This window comes from Apodemus sylvaticus, chromosome 5, assembly GCF_947179515.1.
Source record: "Apodemus sylvaticus chromosome 5, mApoSyl1.1, whole genome shotgun sequence".
NCBI classification, from domain to species: domain Eukaryota; kingdom Metazoa; phylum Chordata; class Mammalia; order Rodentia; family Muridae; genus Apodemus; species Apodemus sylvaticus.
The window spans coordinates 102,779,743-102,795,397 of NC_067476.1; the positions used below are offsets into that span (position 1 = coordinate 102,779,743).

A 15,655-nucleotide genomic window follows, 5' to 3' on the forward strand; every position below is an offset into this window, starting at 1 on the left:
TACACCACTTTCTCTCATGCTTCACAGGTTCCCGGGTTCCCACTGAGACCTACAAGTCCATTCCATTTTGCTTGAGAGACCCCACATGCTGCCTTCCCCATATGTCTTTAGGTTCTTCCCATCTAGCTGAGCAGCTCTGGGACCCCTTGCCAGACCCAGGAGCTCACCACAGGCAGCGTCGTCACCTCGCCATCAGAGAGGCAATCGAGGGGCTGGCAGACAGGGTCATTCCTGTGCGATCCACAGCAGCAAAGCTAGAAGGATGGGTGGGCTCTGTGAGGGGCTCGGGGGCTCCTCTGTTAGCCTCCCTCTCCCAGCCCAGTGCCCTCCTTCCTCCCTTCCAGTGGTGACTGCGACGTACCCTACAGTTCCAGTGGCTCTTAGGCACCTCTGCGTAAAGCTGTGGCTGGGAGTATGTGGGGTAGTGGAAGCAGGCAGGATTGGGGTAGCAGGGCTCCAGGCAGGGTGCGACACTCTGGGTGTTCTCGAAGGAGTCTGTCACCATCACCAGAAGGTTTTCGTCTGAGAAAGAAGGTAAGATGTTAGATGTCTGGGAAGTTTCTTACCTCTGTTTCCTGTTTAGCCCAACAAAAATCTTATCTTGGCTCAGTGACTAAGAAGACTTGTACTTGCAAAGACCCTGGTATGGTTCCCAGCACCCACATGGTGGCTCACGCCTATTTATAACTCCAGTTCCAAGGGATCCAATGCCCCTGGTGCACATACATATAGAGAGAGGCAAAACATTCGTACACATAAGACAAAGTAAATACATTTAAGAATAAAAAGTAGTCCTGTCTCGACATGCCAGGAGTTTGCAGTCCCTGGGCACTCATTACAATGCTTCAGACAGGGCCCTGACATCTGAATTTTCACAAGGCCTGAGAAGAATGTTGACAGACATACTCTCCAGAAAGCCCTCTAAGGTGCCGAGAGAGTTGTCGAGGTTAGACTTCAGGGCTAGAAGAGCCCTGAAAAGTCGCCAGCCCACTGCAGAGGAAACACGCCCATCAGCTTGTCAGTTTAGGAGCAGAAAGCCCCTTCCCCCAAGCCCTCCTTTCTGGCCATGTCTGTGGGGCCACACTGCTCTTCTCCTGTGAACAGCTGGTAACCCAGCACACAAGTGGTAGGTTGGGAAGCACAGTGGTTTGTGTGGGTCTCTTCCAATTGAAAAAATACCATGAGTTGGGAGCTGCTAGGAAGGTGTGGCTTAAGGACCCCTGCAGCTGCAGTGCCCATTTGCCCCGAGGCTGCCTGCTCAGCCACAGGGGGCAGTGTTGAGCCACAGGCTCCAGGACACGCCAGGGCTCAAGGATCCATGTGGATCCCTGGAAGAACAAAGCCTTCATAGAGATGGGTGAAGAGGATAAGTGTCTGAGGACACACTTTTGAGTTTTGAATTTGCTTCCTCAACCCAGGATAGTCCAGAAAGGTTGAACTGACCTGTTTCCCTGAGCTCCAAATTGACCTTGATTGTCTCAGCCCCCACCTCCATACCCAAACCAGTCCTTAGACAGAGCAGGGAAACTTACTTTTCTTCCTCTTCCTTGGCTTCCTGGATTCTGCATGAACCTCCAGGCAAGAGACTTGGCGAGACTGTAACAAAGCCAAGAGGGCAGCTGGACGCTAAGCACAAGCCACCCCCTCCTCTCCCAGTTAGAAGGGAAGAGACAAAGACCCGGATACTGCTCAGTCACAGGCTTATGCTGCCCATACTGGGCTTGCTGTAGGCAGTTCTGAACCCAGTCAAGGCATGGCGCCTCACTGCAAGAGGGGGAAAGAGAGCTAGGACACAACCACAGCTTACTGGGAGTCATGTTCAGAGGGGCCAGCCTGAGGCTGTGTTCAGCCTTGTGAGTGAGAATCTGGGATGAGATAACTTTCCAAGAAGCAGAGGCCAGGTGAAGTCCTTTGTCACACATTCCAAACACTCTGCTTTTTAAGGGGGACATTTTCTGGGAGAGTGGGAACATTCAGTTAGAACAACCATGATTTTTCTTTCCTGAGACAGGGTGGTCTTGAACTCATAGAAATCCGCTTGTCTCTGCCTTCCAAGGGCAGGAATTAAAGGTGTGTTCCACCATACCTGGCCTATGAAGTAATGTTAGTTCTGAAACCATGCTTACAGAGGTGTTGGAGTTTTTGTGACTAAGTCTGGGAAAGAAGTGATCTTTGTGGGATATAGAGTCTGGGCAAAGGTGATACTCTGATACTTCCTGCCTTGATACAGGAGCCCAGAGTGCAGTCCCACCCCTGGATGCACCCCCATTGGGTTAACCATTTAGTCTAACTCTCCCTGGACAAGCCCCCAAGCTGTGCCCAGCACCCTGTTCCCTGACAGCAACTACCAGAGTCCAGGAGGACAGTTACCACCAGCACGCCATTAGTGATGAGGGTCTCTGATGAGGAAAGACTGAAAAACAAAGGAGAACTCCTGGTCAGTAACAATATCCTTAGCTGACCCCTTATGTGGGTGACAAAAAGTATAAATCATTCCAGTCATAAAGTAGCAGATTCTTTTCAGCCATCATGAGAAATATCTCCTTGAAAAACTAGGTTTGAACCAGACTTGGCATCTCTCTGTACCTCAGCATCTGAGGGGCAGAGGCTGGAGGACCAGAGCCCTAAGCCAGTCTCTGTGACCCTGTTTCAACTTAGATCTAGGTCTGTGGGTTGCCAAGGAGGAAAGTGGTGTACATTTAAAACAGAATATCCATGGTGAGATAGATTTACTGATAGTGTTGTAAGACTGCAGCCCATCATCTAGAACAGATTCAAACACTTGGTACTGACAGAGCTTCTGTGCTTTAATTAATGTATGCATTTTACAAATAGGGTTGGCCTTAAAAAAAAAGGTTTGTCTATTTATTTTATAAGTGAGTACACTATAGCTGTCTTCTGACACTCCACAATCGGATCCCATTACAGATGGTTGTGAGCCACCATGTGGTTGCTGGGAATTGAACTGAGGACATCTGGAAGAGCAGCCAGTGCTCTTAACTGCTGAGCCATCTCTCTAGCCCCTGGGTTGGGCTTTAAAACAAAAAAATTTTGTTATTTTGTGTGTATAGGTGTTTTACCCGCCTGCATATGTGTACCACATGCATGCAGTTTCAGAAGAGGCCAGAAGGGAGCATCAGATCCTCTGGAAATGGACAGATGGTTGTGAGCCATCATGGGAATGTCAGGAATTGAACCCAAGTCCTCTGGAAGAGCAGCCAGTGTTCTAAGGCACTGAGCCATCTCTCCAGCCCCCAGTTTCGCTTTGGTTGCCTTCTTTTCTGGTTATGGCCAGTGGTTAGAATGTTTGTTCTGACAATTCTGGGTCAAAGAGGATGACCTTTTGCAAAGCACTGAAGTGGGGTGTGTGTGTGTGTGCGCGCGCGCGCGTGTGCGTGTGCGTGTGTGTGTGTGTGTGTGTGTGTGTGTGAGAGAGAGAGAGAGAGAGAGAGAGAGAGAGAGAGAGAGAGAGAGAGGAGAGAGAGAGAGACTCAAATGTGGGCTACCATACTTGATTTATGGAATACTAAGGATTGAATCTAGGGCTTTGTGTATTCTAGACAAGCATTCTACCAACTGAGCTATGTGCCTAAACCCATAGATCTTTAAAAGAGTGCTGGAATCAGTGAACCTAGAATAGTGGTGGAGCCTGGGCACTTTACAAGCTCTTGCTTCATCATTGCATAGACGAAGAAATAGGGAGAGCTGACTCTCTTGGAGGAAAGCAGCTCCAGTGCCAGCAGTGAGGGTGGACAGCACGCAAGGGCAGCACAAAGGCAGCCTCAGCTCTAAAGTCAAGGATCTTAGCTGACACACAGCCTGACACCTACTTACTTCTCTTCGAGCAGGAACTCCACCTCCAGTTCTTCCATGCCCTGAGGAGAGAGAAGAGGAAGGAGGCAATTGGCCATGGTGCACACCTGCCTCCAAGGACCTTCGTCCACCTCTGTAGATCAGCCATGCCATGCCTATACTTGGTCCTAGGGCCATGGGGGAAGGAACAGCTGTCCCAGCTCTCCTTACCATCTTCACCACTCTTTGTCCCAAGTCTCTGACATTGGAAACATTTAGTACATTAGTACAATGTAAGGGAGATTCGGGGTGGATGTGACACCTGGCCCCGAGTATATGTTCTTCTGTGCTGAGATGTTGGTTTTCTGTTTTAACTTACCATTTGCCTGTCTTCCCATGGGACTCAGGGCTTGGGCTAGGGATTAGAGAGCCCAACTCTGCTCCCATGAGTCTTGTGTAACTGGAGGTGAATCATGGCTTCACTGGGCCTCAGTTTCCCCATCAGAATGTACAGAAAGCAAAGAGAGAGATGCTTGCTCTCTGATGTGTGCCCGAAGCCTAGGACAGCATCTTACCCACAAGTATCTTATTATTTGTGGGATGATAGAATCTAGAATAACATGGTTTTTTCCAGTTCTGAACTTTACTGACTTGTCCAGATACTGGAATATCTACCTAGGGATATTCCAGAAAAGGGCTTGGAGGTAAGAGAAAAGAAAACTGAGTGCTTGAGTGGTTAGAATGTTTGTTCTGACAATTCTGGGTCAAAGAGGATGACCTTTTCCAAAGCACTGAAGTGGGGTGTGTGTGTGTGTGTGTGTGTGTGTGTGTGTGTGAGAGAGAGAGAGAGAGAGAGAGAGAGAGACAGACAGACAGACAGACAGACAGATACAGACAGAGAGAGGCAGATAGACAGAGACAGAGACACAGAGAGAGAGACAGACAGACAGACAGAGACAGAGAGAGAGAGACAGAGAAGAGAGAGAGAGAGAGAGAGAGAGAGAGAGAGAGAGAGAGAGAGAGAATCTCCATTATCACCATTGCATAGATGAAGAAATAGACAATGAGGGGAGTTAGGTAATTTTCATGTAGTGCTGGGATTTGAACCAGAAGCATTTCCTGTCCCAGCTTTCACATGTGCTCAGAGAAGGGGTATCATGCAGAGGGATCATGGTAGTAAGTGGCTGTTCCTATGGAGTCAGAGACTCAGGGTCTGTGACTCTGCACCCACCTCTGGGTTGAGTGGGAACTTCACATGGGTTTTATTACGAAGGCAGAGCTTTGAGAGGTCATAGAGGACTGTCAAGAGATGGTCATTTTGTGTCAGCGTGTCTTCGTCACAGATGCTCAGCTCTAGTATATTCTAGAGGAGAGGAGAGAGAGCAAGATTGGTTACCATGGTTGCAGTGATCCACTCCCAGATCAAAGGACATGACCTCAGTCTAGCAGACAGTGACATCTGAGGAAGAGGGTCACAGAGGCTGCTGCTTACATGTCAGACACACTTGCAAAGATGTGAATTCAGGGTGAAAGCGACTTTCCCTGCTCTCCAGCTCCCTAGAGGCTTCCATCCCCCTACTTTTGATTTTGGGAGAATATGGTCCCTTTAAAACTTGAGAAGCCTGGGAAGAGTAGAGAGGACTTTCATTTCACCTGGGGAAGATGAAGAGCAAAGCAAAGTCCTGCAAACCGTGGGACACATGGGAGCTGAAGGGAGCTAAAGAGGGCAGGCCAGGGAGGTTAGCATTTGGTACTCTAAGGGTACAGCAAAGGCTGTGGCTGCTCCAGTGACTGGTACGGGTGGGGTGAGTTGTGCGAATTCTATTCTCTGGCTCATCAGCCCCTAGTAAGGTCTCATGTGTGGTCCTGCAGCTTCTTCAAGAGACAAGTGGCCTGTCCTCAATGGCCTCAGGTGGCATGGAGTAGTTCATAAGGCTCTCAGTCTCTGATCCTGAGACCTATGACTCAAGGCAAGGATTACCTCCTAGATTTCTATCTAGTAGACATAACTGTGGCTTTGGGCATCTACAACTATGTAGGATTTTGCAATGTCTAGAAACTTGGACCAGAACAACCCAACAGCTGCAAAACAAAAAGAAAATTAAAATACTGATCTCAAGATGATGGTACACTACATTCACATGGACATAGTCCTCCCCCACAAAACATATATATATGATAAAAGGGGGACACTGTATTTTAGCTTATTGAGACTGGTCTCAATCTCCTATCTCAGCCTCCTGATGACAGGTATGAGCCACTACAACTGGTGAAAAGGTTGTTGTTTTGGTGGTGGTGGTGGTGGTTGTTATTGGTTGTGGTTTTTTTTTTTAACTATAATGATCATACCCCTGTTGAAAAATAAAAGGACTCATTAACTAGAACTCTAAACAGTTATATGGAGGGTCAAGCCTTGACTTTTTTGGGATAGATGCCTTTATCAACAGGCCAAATTTGTCTTTGCCACAACTCAAGATCCTCAAGGAGAATTCTACAAGAGACACCACTATGGCTTAGACCCACCATATATCTGAAGAAAAACAATACCGTGGCATAATGACTAAGTGTGTGAAAGCATACGCCCGAGGAAATAGAGTTAAAAGAAAGCACTAAAGCAATTAATGGATTTAAGAGGTAAGCCTCTTAAATTAGATTAGGTTGGACCTGGTTAATAGAATGGCTTTCCTTCCTGTGTATTCTCACACAGAGAGAATACACTGGAAGGTGCTGGAAATATAATCTGTTTTGAAGCAAGAGATAGTTAGGACCAGCAACAATTAGGAGGACAGAGAAAGTTAGAAGGTAGAAGTATTAGCAGACTCAGTGAGAGACACAGAGGGAGAAGGAAGTAGTTGGTGAGTGGCAAGACAGGTTAGTAGGGCAAATAGGAAGAAATTCGAACAGCCTTAAGACAGATGGATGGACACGCGTGCACACACACACACACATACACACACACACACGGCTGAGGGGAGCAGACATGTAGGCAGGCACGTAGGTATGGCCCTCTGTGGCTCACCTTTACTTGAGTCTGGATTTGAAAGGTGAAGCTTTCGTCCCACTCTGGGTGTAGGCAGTTGGAGATGGTTCTAGTCCTCAGCTTCTTCTGAGAGGCAGTAGGCAGCCAGAGGGTCACAAAGCAGTCTGTCTGGCTCACTGTCCAAGGAGGATGATGGTAGAAGAGAAGGAAGAGAGGAGATCGTGGAGTCAAAAGAGAGCCTCAGACAAATCTCTTCTAGAGCAATGTCTCCTGTCAGTTGATAAACTTTTCCTGATCTGGTTCTACCTTTCCAGCTTGGCCCATGAACCCAAAGAAGGCCACATAGACCACAGGGTTTCATGAGATGGTGGTAGGTCTTGTTGATTCTTGTCGTGGACATGGGTACACAGAAGCATCCTAGGCTCTCAATGAACACCTTTGATGGTTAATTGTCAGAAGCCATCTAGGAAAGGCTAAAGGCAAATACGTAAGTTTTCTGGAGATGGCCTACCACTTTGCATGGCTGCGATGGGTACGCTCTGAATTGCAGAGCCTTTAGAGACTTCATCCCAGAATTGCTTCTTACCACTGATGTGCCTAACTTGTCACTATTACACAGGCTAATGATTCCTGGGCATAAGCCCACCCTATTGGGCAGACTTTCTGCCCAATATAGAATGATGAATTTTCATAAATTAATGCTGTTTAGGTGGATTAGTGGTTTTATAAAATTCCTGATTTGATTCAAATAATTTTAGGATGAAAGTTTTAAGAGATGGTGTTAGTTGTTTTGCCAGAAAGATATAATAAAGTTAGAATTGAGATTTGAATGTGCCCTCTCCTCATAGAATAGTAAGGAAGGGCTGAGTAATTAGGCATATAATGAACTTTCATAAATTACTCTAAAAAGAGAAATAGTCTTGGGACAAATCTGTGATCAAGGAAGCACATTCATTCTAGGTCAGGTCCAAGGATGAAGCCACAGGTGTGCACTATGATAAAGTTAGACCATGTGAAACTGTGGTATTGAACTTATAATGCGCTTATAGAATGGGACACTGCTTTGAACTTAATATAAACATCCTTCTTTAACTCCCCTTTCGTGTAATATTTTATCTATGAGGTAATTTTCTAAAGATCTTTTGTCTAAGAAGATATAAATTCCAGAGAGAAGAAATAAAGTGATGGTGACTTGGGAGCTCTGTCCCATCCATCCAAATGTCTATTTGCCTATATACATAGTATGTAAGAAGATGTGTGTGTGAATATGCTTGAACACTTGTGGAGCTGATGAGACAGTGGTTGGGCCCAATCAGAGTGTGTGTTTGTGTGTAAATCTGTGCATGTTATCTGTGTAAATGAATTTTCGTTTTCCTTTTTTCTTTTCTCTCTGGTCCATGAAGAATTAACAAGTCCAAGTCTCTTGTCTGGTCAGCGAGAGGTCCTTAAGCAACAGAGAAAAGAAACTAACATTTATTAGCACAAATAGTAAGAGAGAGTAACAGAGAAAAGAAACTACTGCTTATTAGCTCAGAACAGTAAGAAAGTGTTAAGTTTCCAGAGGCCATCAGCTTCTGGCCCCCAGAACAGTAAGAGAGAGTTACAAGGCCATAGACCATCAGTTGGGCCTTCGTCCAACTCTGTGTCCCATCTCAGTACTTGCCGGACTTACCCCAACAGGTCACCAAGGTGGTGACAAAGACAGTCCCGGTACCTCTTCTTCCCTCCTCCCAAGAATAATGGCACGAGAGAACCATTCAGACTGATCTTAGCCCTACCTATTCTGCTCTCCACAGCCAGCAGAGTCAAGCTACCTCCCATTTTGGAAAACCCTACTGAAGTCAAAGCAGTTTCCCTTCTCCGGGGCACATGGAGCAATATCACGTTTGCTTTGTTCCTTTAAAATGAAAGAAGCCACTTGGCCACAAATATGAAGGTTTCCTAGACTTTACATCTCACGCTAGGAGACCAGTACCATATGGAGAACCCACTGGGTGCAGCTGCATTAAATCACATGGAGGTATGGCCCTTGCTCACTGTCCATCTAAACCCCTTCCCACAACGGCCTTCTCAGCTGACTTGTGGGAAGCCATGCTTTCCCTCACTGCTTCTCAGCTCAGCCCCACTTTGGTTCCCTTGTTGCTAAGATAACAGGTAAACTGGAACAGGTCTTCCAGGGGCTTCCCTGACATCTAGAGCATTGTGGAGCTTACTTGTTCCAAATCAACAGGCATATATTAGAGTTCTCTAGACAAATAGAACTGATGTAATGAATATACTTCATACTTAAAGGGGGATTTATTAGATCACAGATGGTGACTAGAACAGTCCCACCATGGCTTTCTTGTGAAGGGAAACACTGATAATTCAGGAGTCATTCAATCCACAAGGTAAAATGTCTCATAGTACCAATCTGGTGTTGTAGGCCTGGAGTATTCCTGGAGAGACGCTGGTCTTCAGTGTATATTGGAATCCCAAAGATGTTGGTTCTAATATTGGTGAAGGAATGCTGTAGCAACAGGAGAGATGCTCTCGCCAGTGATGATGAAGGCAAATAGGCAAAAGGCAGTTTCCTTCTTCTATGTCACTGCATATTGGTTGCCATCAGAAGCTGTGGCGCAGAATTAGGACGGATTGTCCTGCTTCAAATAATCTAATTAAGAAAATCCCACACAAGACGGGCGGGGCGGTGGTGGCATACGCCTGTAATCCCTGCACTCTGGAAGGCAGAAGCAGGCAGATTTCAGAGTTCAAGGCCAGCCTGGTCTACAGAGTGAGTTCCAGGACAGCCAGGGCTATACAGAGAAACCCTGTCTCGAAAAAAACCAAATCTAAAAAACCAAAAAAAAAAAAAAAAAAAAAAAAAAAAAAAAAAAAAAAAAAAGAAAAGAAAAGAAAAGAAAAGAAAAGAAAGAAAGAAAGAAAGAAAGAAAGAAAATCCTTCACAGGAATGGCCCAAATCTTGGGTTTTAGTTGATCCTAGATTAATTAAGTTGACAACCCAGATTAACTGCTAGCCTTCCCTGCATCCCCCAGTGGGTTCTCCATATGGTACTGGTCTCCTAGCGTGAGATGTAAAATCTAGGAAACCTTCATATGTGTGGCCAAGTGGCTTCTTTCATTTTAAAGGAACAAAGCAAACGTGATATTGCTCCATGTGCCCCGGAGAAGGGAAACTGCTTTGACTTCAGTAGGGCTTTCCAAAATGGGAGGTAGCTTGACTCTGCTGGCTGTGGAGAGCAGAATAGGTAGGGCTAAGGTCAGTCTGAATGGTTCTCTCGTGCCATTATTCTAGGGAGGAGGGAAGACGAGGTACTGGGACTGTCATTGTCACCACCTTGGTGATCTGTGGTAAGTCCCAGGGGTGCAAACCAGATCTGTAGGATTAGTGAAAGTCAATATTTTCCACTGTTAGAAGTCCTGTAGGTGGTAAGGCTGGCTAGGATGGGAGCTCAGCTGGTGCACAATTAATACTGGTAACTACTGTGTACGTGAAAGTGGAACTGTCTCCCAGGAACTGCCCATGTTGTCACTCCACGGAAAGCTCTTCAGTGTCTGTAACTGCATTTTGGATCATGTAGTCTGGCTTCTGATTCCATTTATGAGCAGACACTCCCATCCCTCCTCACAATGAGTAAGGGTAAGAGGATATCTTCCTTCACCTGTCCTAACAATGAGTTAATCCACACAGAAAGACAAAACCTTGATGGAATAAGAAGGAAATGATGAGCTCATTGTCCGGGCCCATCCCTTCCAGGTCCACCCTGTTCTCTCCCACTGGCTCAGGTCCTAGGCTGGAAACCCTCTTGATTCTCACACTGTCCTCATCTATGCCACCATGACCTTGGTGGCAGGCCACTATCATCTCTGGAGCTTTCCCACTGGCTTCCTGTTTCCTAAATTGTCCTAGGTGAACCCTTTCTCATAAGAGAAGGAACCCTTTAAACATGACTTTGTGTACCCAGGTTGATGGCTCCCATCTGGCTTCAGGAAGGAGTCCCATCCTAACCCATCATGGTTCTCCTTCCCATTTTCCTCAGCTTCAGCCTCATCTCTCCACCCTTCCTGACTCCCGCCCCTGCCCTGCTCATGTTTACACACACGCTCATGCTCACACACCTGCACATGCATGCAGACACTCACCCACACTCTTACTCTGACTCCAGGACAAGCTTAGTCATTCTTAGGACTCAAAAAGGGCTGTGCTGTCTCACCGCAGGCCTTTGCACCTGCTCCTCCTTCTGCTACACTCCTTCCTCCTCGCCCCTCCCTCCCTCCCTTCCTTCCTTCTTTCCTTCCTTTCTTCCTTCCTTCCTTCCTTCCCTCCTTCCTATCTACCTTCTCTTCCCTCCTTTCTACCTTTCATTGATGTGTGTGTGTGTGTGTTTGCCTACAAGAGTTATACACAATGTGTATGCAGTAACCTGTTGAGGCCAGAAGAGGGCATCAGATCTTCTGATTCTGGAGTTACAGGAGGTTGTGAGCTGCCTGCCATCTACATGTTGGGAATAGAACCTGGGTCCACTGCAAGACACTGAATTGAATCATCTCTTTAGCCCCAAATCCTTCTTATCTGCTTTAAGCCACTCCTTTCTTCACTAGCCTTTCAGGTATTAGAAGGAATCTTCTTGGAAAACCTCCTCTGAGTATCCAAGTCTACCCCTTTGCTGCAAGTCTCCTGTGCTGCTCCTGGGAGGGCGTTTGCTATTGCTGTACTGGCAGAGCAGGTCCAGCCATTGTCTTCATCATCCTGTGAATGCTGAGAAGGCCAGGGCCTGTAACCTTTAGACAGAGTAGGCACTCACTAGACAACTTTGAAACGGATGAATGAATAACAACTTCCTGCTCTAGTGCTAACATCAGAGGCCAAGGACTCCCAGCAGATCCAGGTGGCCAAGTCAGCGTGTGCAATTGCTCTTCGTATTGGGAGACTCACCAAAGACCTGTTCAGTCCCCTTGGGCCCCTCCCTTGGCTTTTCCCAAGCCCTTCCCCCTGGGACTGGAACATTCTTCTCAAGTTTGTTTCTTATACAGTGGAATTCTGCAAGACCTATTGATTCTGTCAGGCCACTTAGCATATATGGCTTAAAGGATGATGTAGAAGCCTTTGTCCCTTTAGAACTGCTCCTCTTTTGTCAATCCATGCCTAAAAATTTCCCACTGAATCCATCAAAAAAAAAAAAAAACCCCACCTCAGTGTATTGGCCTAAGACTAAACTAAATCTCAAGCTAAGATTAAAAAAAAATTCTTGAGGCAACTATTATTCAGTTTTTGCTAATTTGATACAGACCTGGACATATCGGGGAAAAGGGGACCTCAACTGAGGAATTGCCTCCATCAGTTTGGCCTGTAGGAAAGTCTGTGGGGGTGTTTTCTTGATTAATGTTTGGTGTGGGAGCATCCAGCCCACCATGAGCAGTGCTACCCTTGGACAGGTGATCATGGATTTTATGAAAAAGCAAGCCCTGGAGAGCAACCCAGTAAGCAGCACCCCTCTACAGTCTCTGCTTCAGTTCTGGCTGCCAGGTTCTTGTTGTAAGTTCCTTCTCCTGCTTCCTCAATGATGGGCTAGAGTCTGTGAGCTGAAATAACCCCTTTCCTCCCACGAGTTGCTTTTAGTCAGTATTTTGCCACAACAACAAAGAACAAATTACAACATGCTGTATGCCTGGGCTCTCAGAACTTGGAGAGTAGTTGTGGGAGGAACATGAGTTCAAGGCCGGTCTCGGTAAGGATTGTTTAACAAACAGTAAGCAAACAGAAGCAACAAACCTGGGAGAGGCAAGACCGAGGAGGCGACCAGCTGCCCACACTCATTCATCAGTTGTCCAGTTAGTTTGCAGAAATCTTTCTCTACCCGATACATTAAAGGTTGGGAATAAGGAGGGAATAGACAAAGGGACGAGGCGGTGGAAGCTCTGGGGACCCAGATGACAATTTGAGGCAGGCACATTAGCTATGTATATCAGCACGTTGGTCACAGGAAGTGGTGACTAAACTGGGAATTTCAAGAACTGGGATTTCCTAGGCAAAAGCAGGTTCTAGTCCCTGTTTCCAGGAAGTGACAGAGGGTTTGGTCATATGAATGACATGTCCCCTTTTCTGAATTATAGGTGGCAGAGATGAGTTAATTGTTTTCATAGATGCTCAGAACATTCCTCTGTGGTTACAGTGGATACCCCGATATCTCTTGAGTATCCTATGAGGTGCCGCTAGAGGTACCATTTGGGGTTTTAACTCATTTTTGTCACAGAAAGAAATTCCTGGTGACTGAAGCTTTCTGGAAGTGCCTGCCTTCTGGCCTGGACAGGTGCTTTTTAGCTCTTGGTAAGCAGAGTGTCACCTCTGAACCCCCAAATACTTCCTGCTATCTACCTCTTGAAATCTCCAGAAAAACAGACACAGGTTAGATGCCTAAACCAAAGAACCATTCATTTTGTATTTAGGCTACAGGGGGACAATTTTTCATAAAAGTGATCAGGATAATTTCTCACTGAATCCATAGAAGGTGGCACATAGCCTAGGCTGTGACAACCATGGAGTGCAGACTTAATGTAACTTCGTGAGCACCCTCAGATGCCGTTTCTGCCTTTTATCCCTTAGACAAGCGAGGAAGACGCAGATAAGGGGACTCCAAAGAGATCTCCAAGGGCTGCTTGCATGCTGAGGGGCATGTGGGGGAGGGACACACGGGGGAGGGGAAAAGGAGACCTGAAAAGCCAGACCATGGTCTGCATCACCACTCGCCAGCCTCCAGGGGACAGGTGTGGCTGGGAAATGACAGAAGAGAGGGCCTTGGACAATGGAAGACCTTGCGTGCAGGTGCAGGCACGCAGACTGAAAATGTGCATCCTGGGTGACTGGTGATGGTAATGAGGCTGGAGCTGACACACCTCTGGAGAAGCTGGAGAAAGGCATGTGAGAGCTAAGGCTAAGGGGAGGGGTGGCCTTGACCCAAGAAGGGATGGAGAGAGAGAACTCTTCTGGAATGAGCAGGTAAGGCTAAAGAGATGGCATGGTCTGGGCCAAGGGGACAGACAATTCCTGGCTCCTCAGATCATATCCCAGTGTGCTGAGAAAGCCCCAAGGAGTCTGAGAATCCCTTGCTCTCTAGTGGGCCCCTCAGCTGACACAAGCTAGACTTAATGCTTCTTGGAACAGCTCCCACTGGCATGGGACCTGAGTGCCTCACCCTCTATAGGCTGTCTGAATCATGTCCGACCCTTTGCTGTCCCTTTGCTGGGACGTCAGAGCTGTCCTTCCACACTCACCCCTGCACTGTAAGTCCCCAGCACCTCCATGCCTGCTCTCCCTGATCTGCATTCTCACGTGAGCGTCAGGAAGCCATGTGATCCCCAGGAACTAACTCATGCAGCAGATTCCTCTGCTATCTAGCTTCTTCTGACTGTATGATCTGACCACAGCCTCTTTTTTTAGAGCGGCAGTTCTCAACCTGTGGCTCATATCAGATATCATATCTTATCAAGTCCTATATGCAGCGTATCAGATATTTACATTATGATTCATGGTTCATAACAGTAGCAAAATTACAGTTATGAGGCAACAACAAAATCATTTTCTGGTTGGGGGTTACCACAACATGAGGAACTCTATTAAAGGGTTGCAGCATGAGGAGGGTAAGAAGCACTGTCCTAGAGGGTCCCCTCTCCTCGACAGACCTTCAGGCCTAGAATCAAACTCTAATTCTATTTCAGGCTATCATTAACCCTTCACCTACAAAGTGAGTTTCCTGTGATGATCCCTCGGGCATTGGGAGAATTAATGGTGTTGGATACGTGCTGGCCAGCCCACACCAGGTGCTTCAAGGACAGAGCCCCTCTCAGGCGCCCTTTCTCAGACCAGGCTTCCAGACCCACGGATGCTTACAGTCTGGCCAGTCAGACCTAGGACCTCAGTGTGGCTGTCTTGGCTTGGCAGTTCCCATAGCTGTATACCCTAGACACAGAGCGTTCTCTCCCTAGAGAGGCCAAACTTCCTTTCTAGTTTGGGCAAGCAGGGGGCCTACATGAGGAGAGAACTGATTTCTTAGACAACTATACCATAACATAGCTGTAGGGCATCTCTGGCCCAGTCAATGGCTTCCTTTCCTCCCAAAGCTGAGGTTCTCTGAACTCCCGTGGCCTGGGAATGCAGCAGGGGAGAGACAGAGGGGAAGTTAGGCTATAAAGAATTTCTGCCTAGATGGCTCAGAGGTTAAGAGCACTGACTGCTCCTCCAGAGATCCTGAGTTCTATTCCTAGCAACTACATGGTGGCTCACAACCATCTGTAATGGGTTTGGATGCCCTCTTCTGGTGTGTCTGAAGATAGCTACAGTGTACACACACACACACACACACACACACACACACACACACACACACACACCACACACACACACACATTTAATTCCTGCCTAGTGATCTATGTCCAACCACATGGGGAAGGCTGGGCTGCAGAGCTGGGTGCTACAAACCCTGCTGTGGTTGCAGGTCCCAGTTTAAGAACCATGTCTGGAGAAGTGGCTCTGAGGGGCTGGCAGTTGGTTCCATGACACGAAAGGGCCTCTCCTACGTTACCACAGCAGCCCCTAAACTCACTAGTGATATGTAGCAGTGGCTCAAGGTCTGTGGGATTCTATACACAGAGAGACATGCCTGACTGGATGCAGCCAGATCCTTTCTCTGTCCAGATCCCCAAAACAGGAGGGACAAGGGGGGGGGGTGATACTTACATATATCAGCCTGCCGAACATTTTTCATGCCGATGACCCTCACTGTCAACAGGTGGCATGGAGACAGCCTCTCCTGTGGATTGATAACAAAATGGAGTCACTCTTTGAATGCAGCCTCCAGAGCAGTGCTGCTGTGGAGATCTCTTCAC

General features: G+C 47.1%; 1 protein-coding gene across 2 annotated transcripts in view; it reads right to left on the minus strand.

Annotated features, from left to right (window-relative positions):
* Positions 1-15,655, minus strand: part of Pla2g4e (phospholipase A2 group IVE) — a 65,150-nt gene that overhangs the window by 16,971 nt on the left and 32,524 nt on the right. For both annotated transcript variants that reach the window (XM_052181463.1, XM_052181462.1), the window contains exons 2-9: positions 15,507-15,579; positions 6,812-6,948; positions 5,024-5,155; positions 3,835-3,875; positions 2,371-2,413; positions 1,533-1,596; positions 362-522; positions 168-254 (exon numbers count right to left, since the gene is read on the minus strand). In XM_052181463.1, the coding sequence (XP_052037423.1) occupies positions 168-254; positions 362-522; positions 1,533-1,596; positions 2,371-2,413; positions 3,835-3,875; positions 5,024-5,155; positions 6,812-6,948; positions 15,507-15,579 (738 nt within the window). The remainder of the gene's footprint in view (positions 1-167; positions 255-361; positions 523-1,532; positions 1,597-2,370; positions 2,414-3,834; positions 3,876-5,023; positions 5,156-6,811; positions 6,949-15,506; positions 15,580-15,655) is intronic.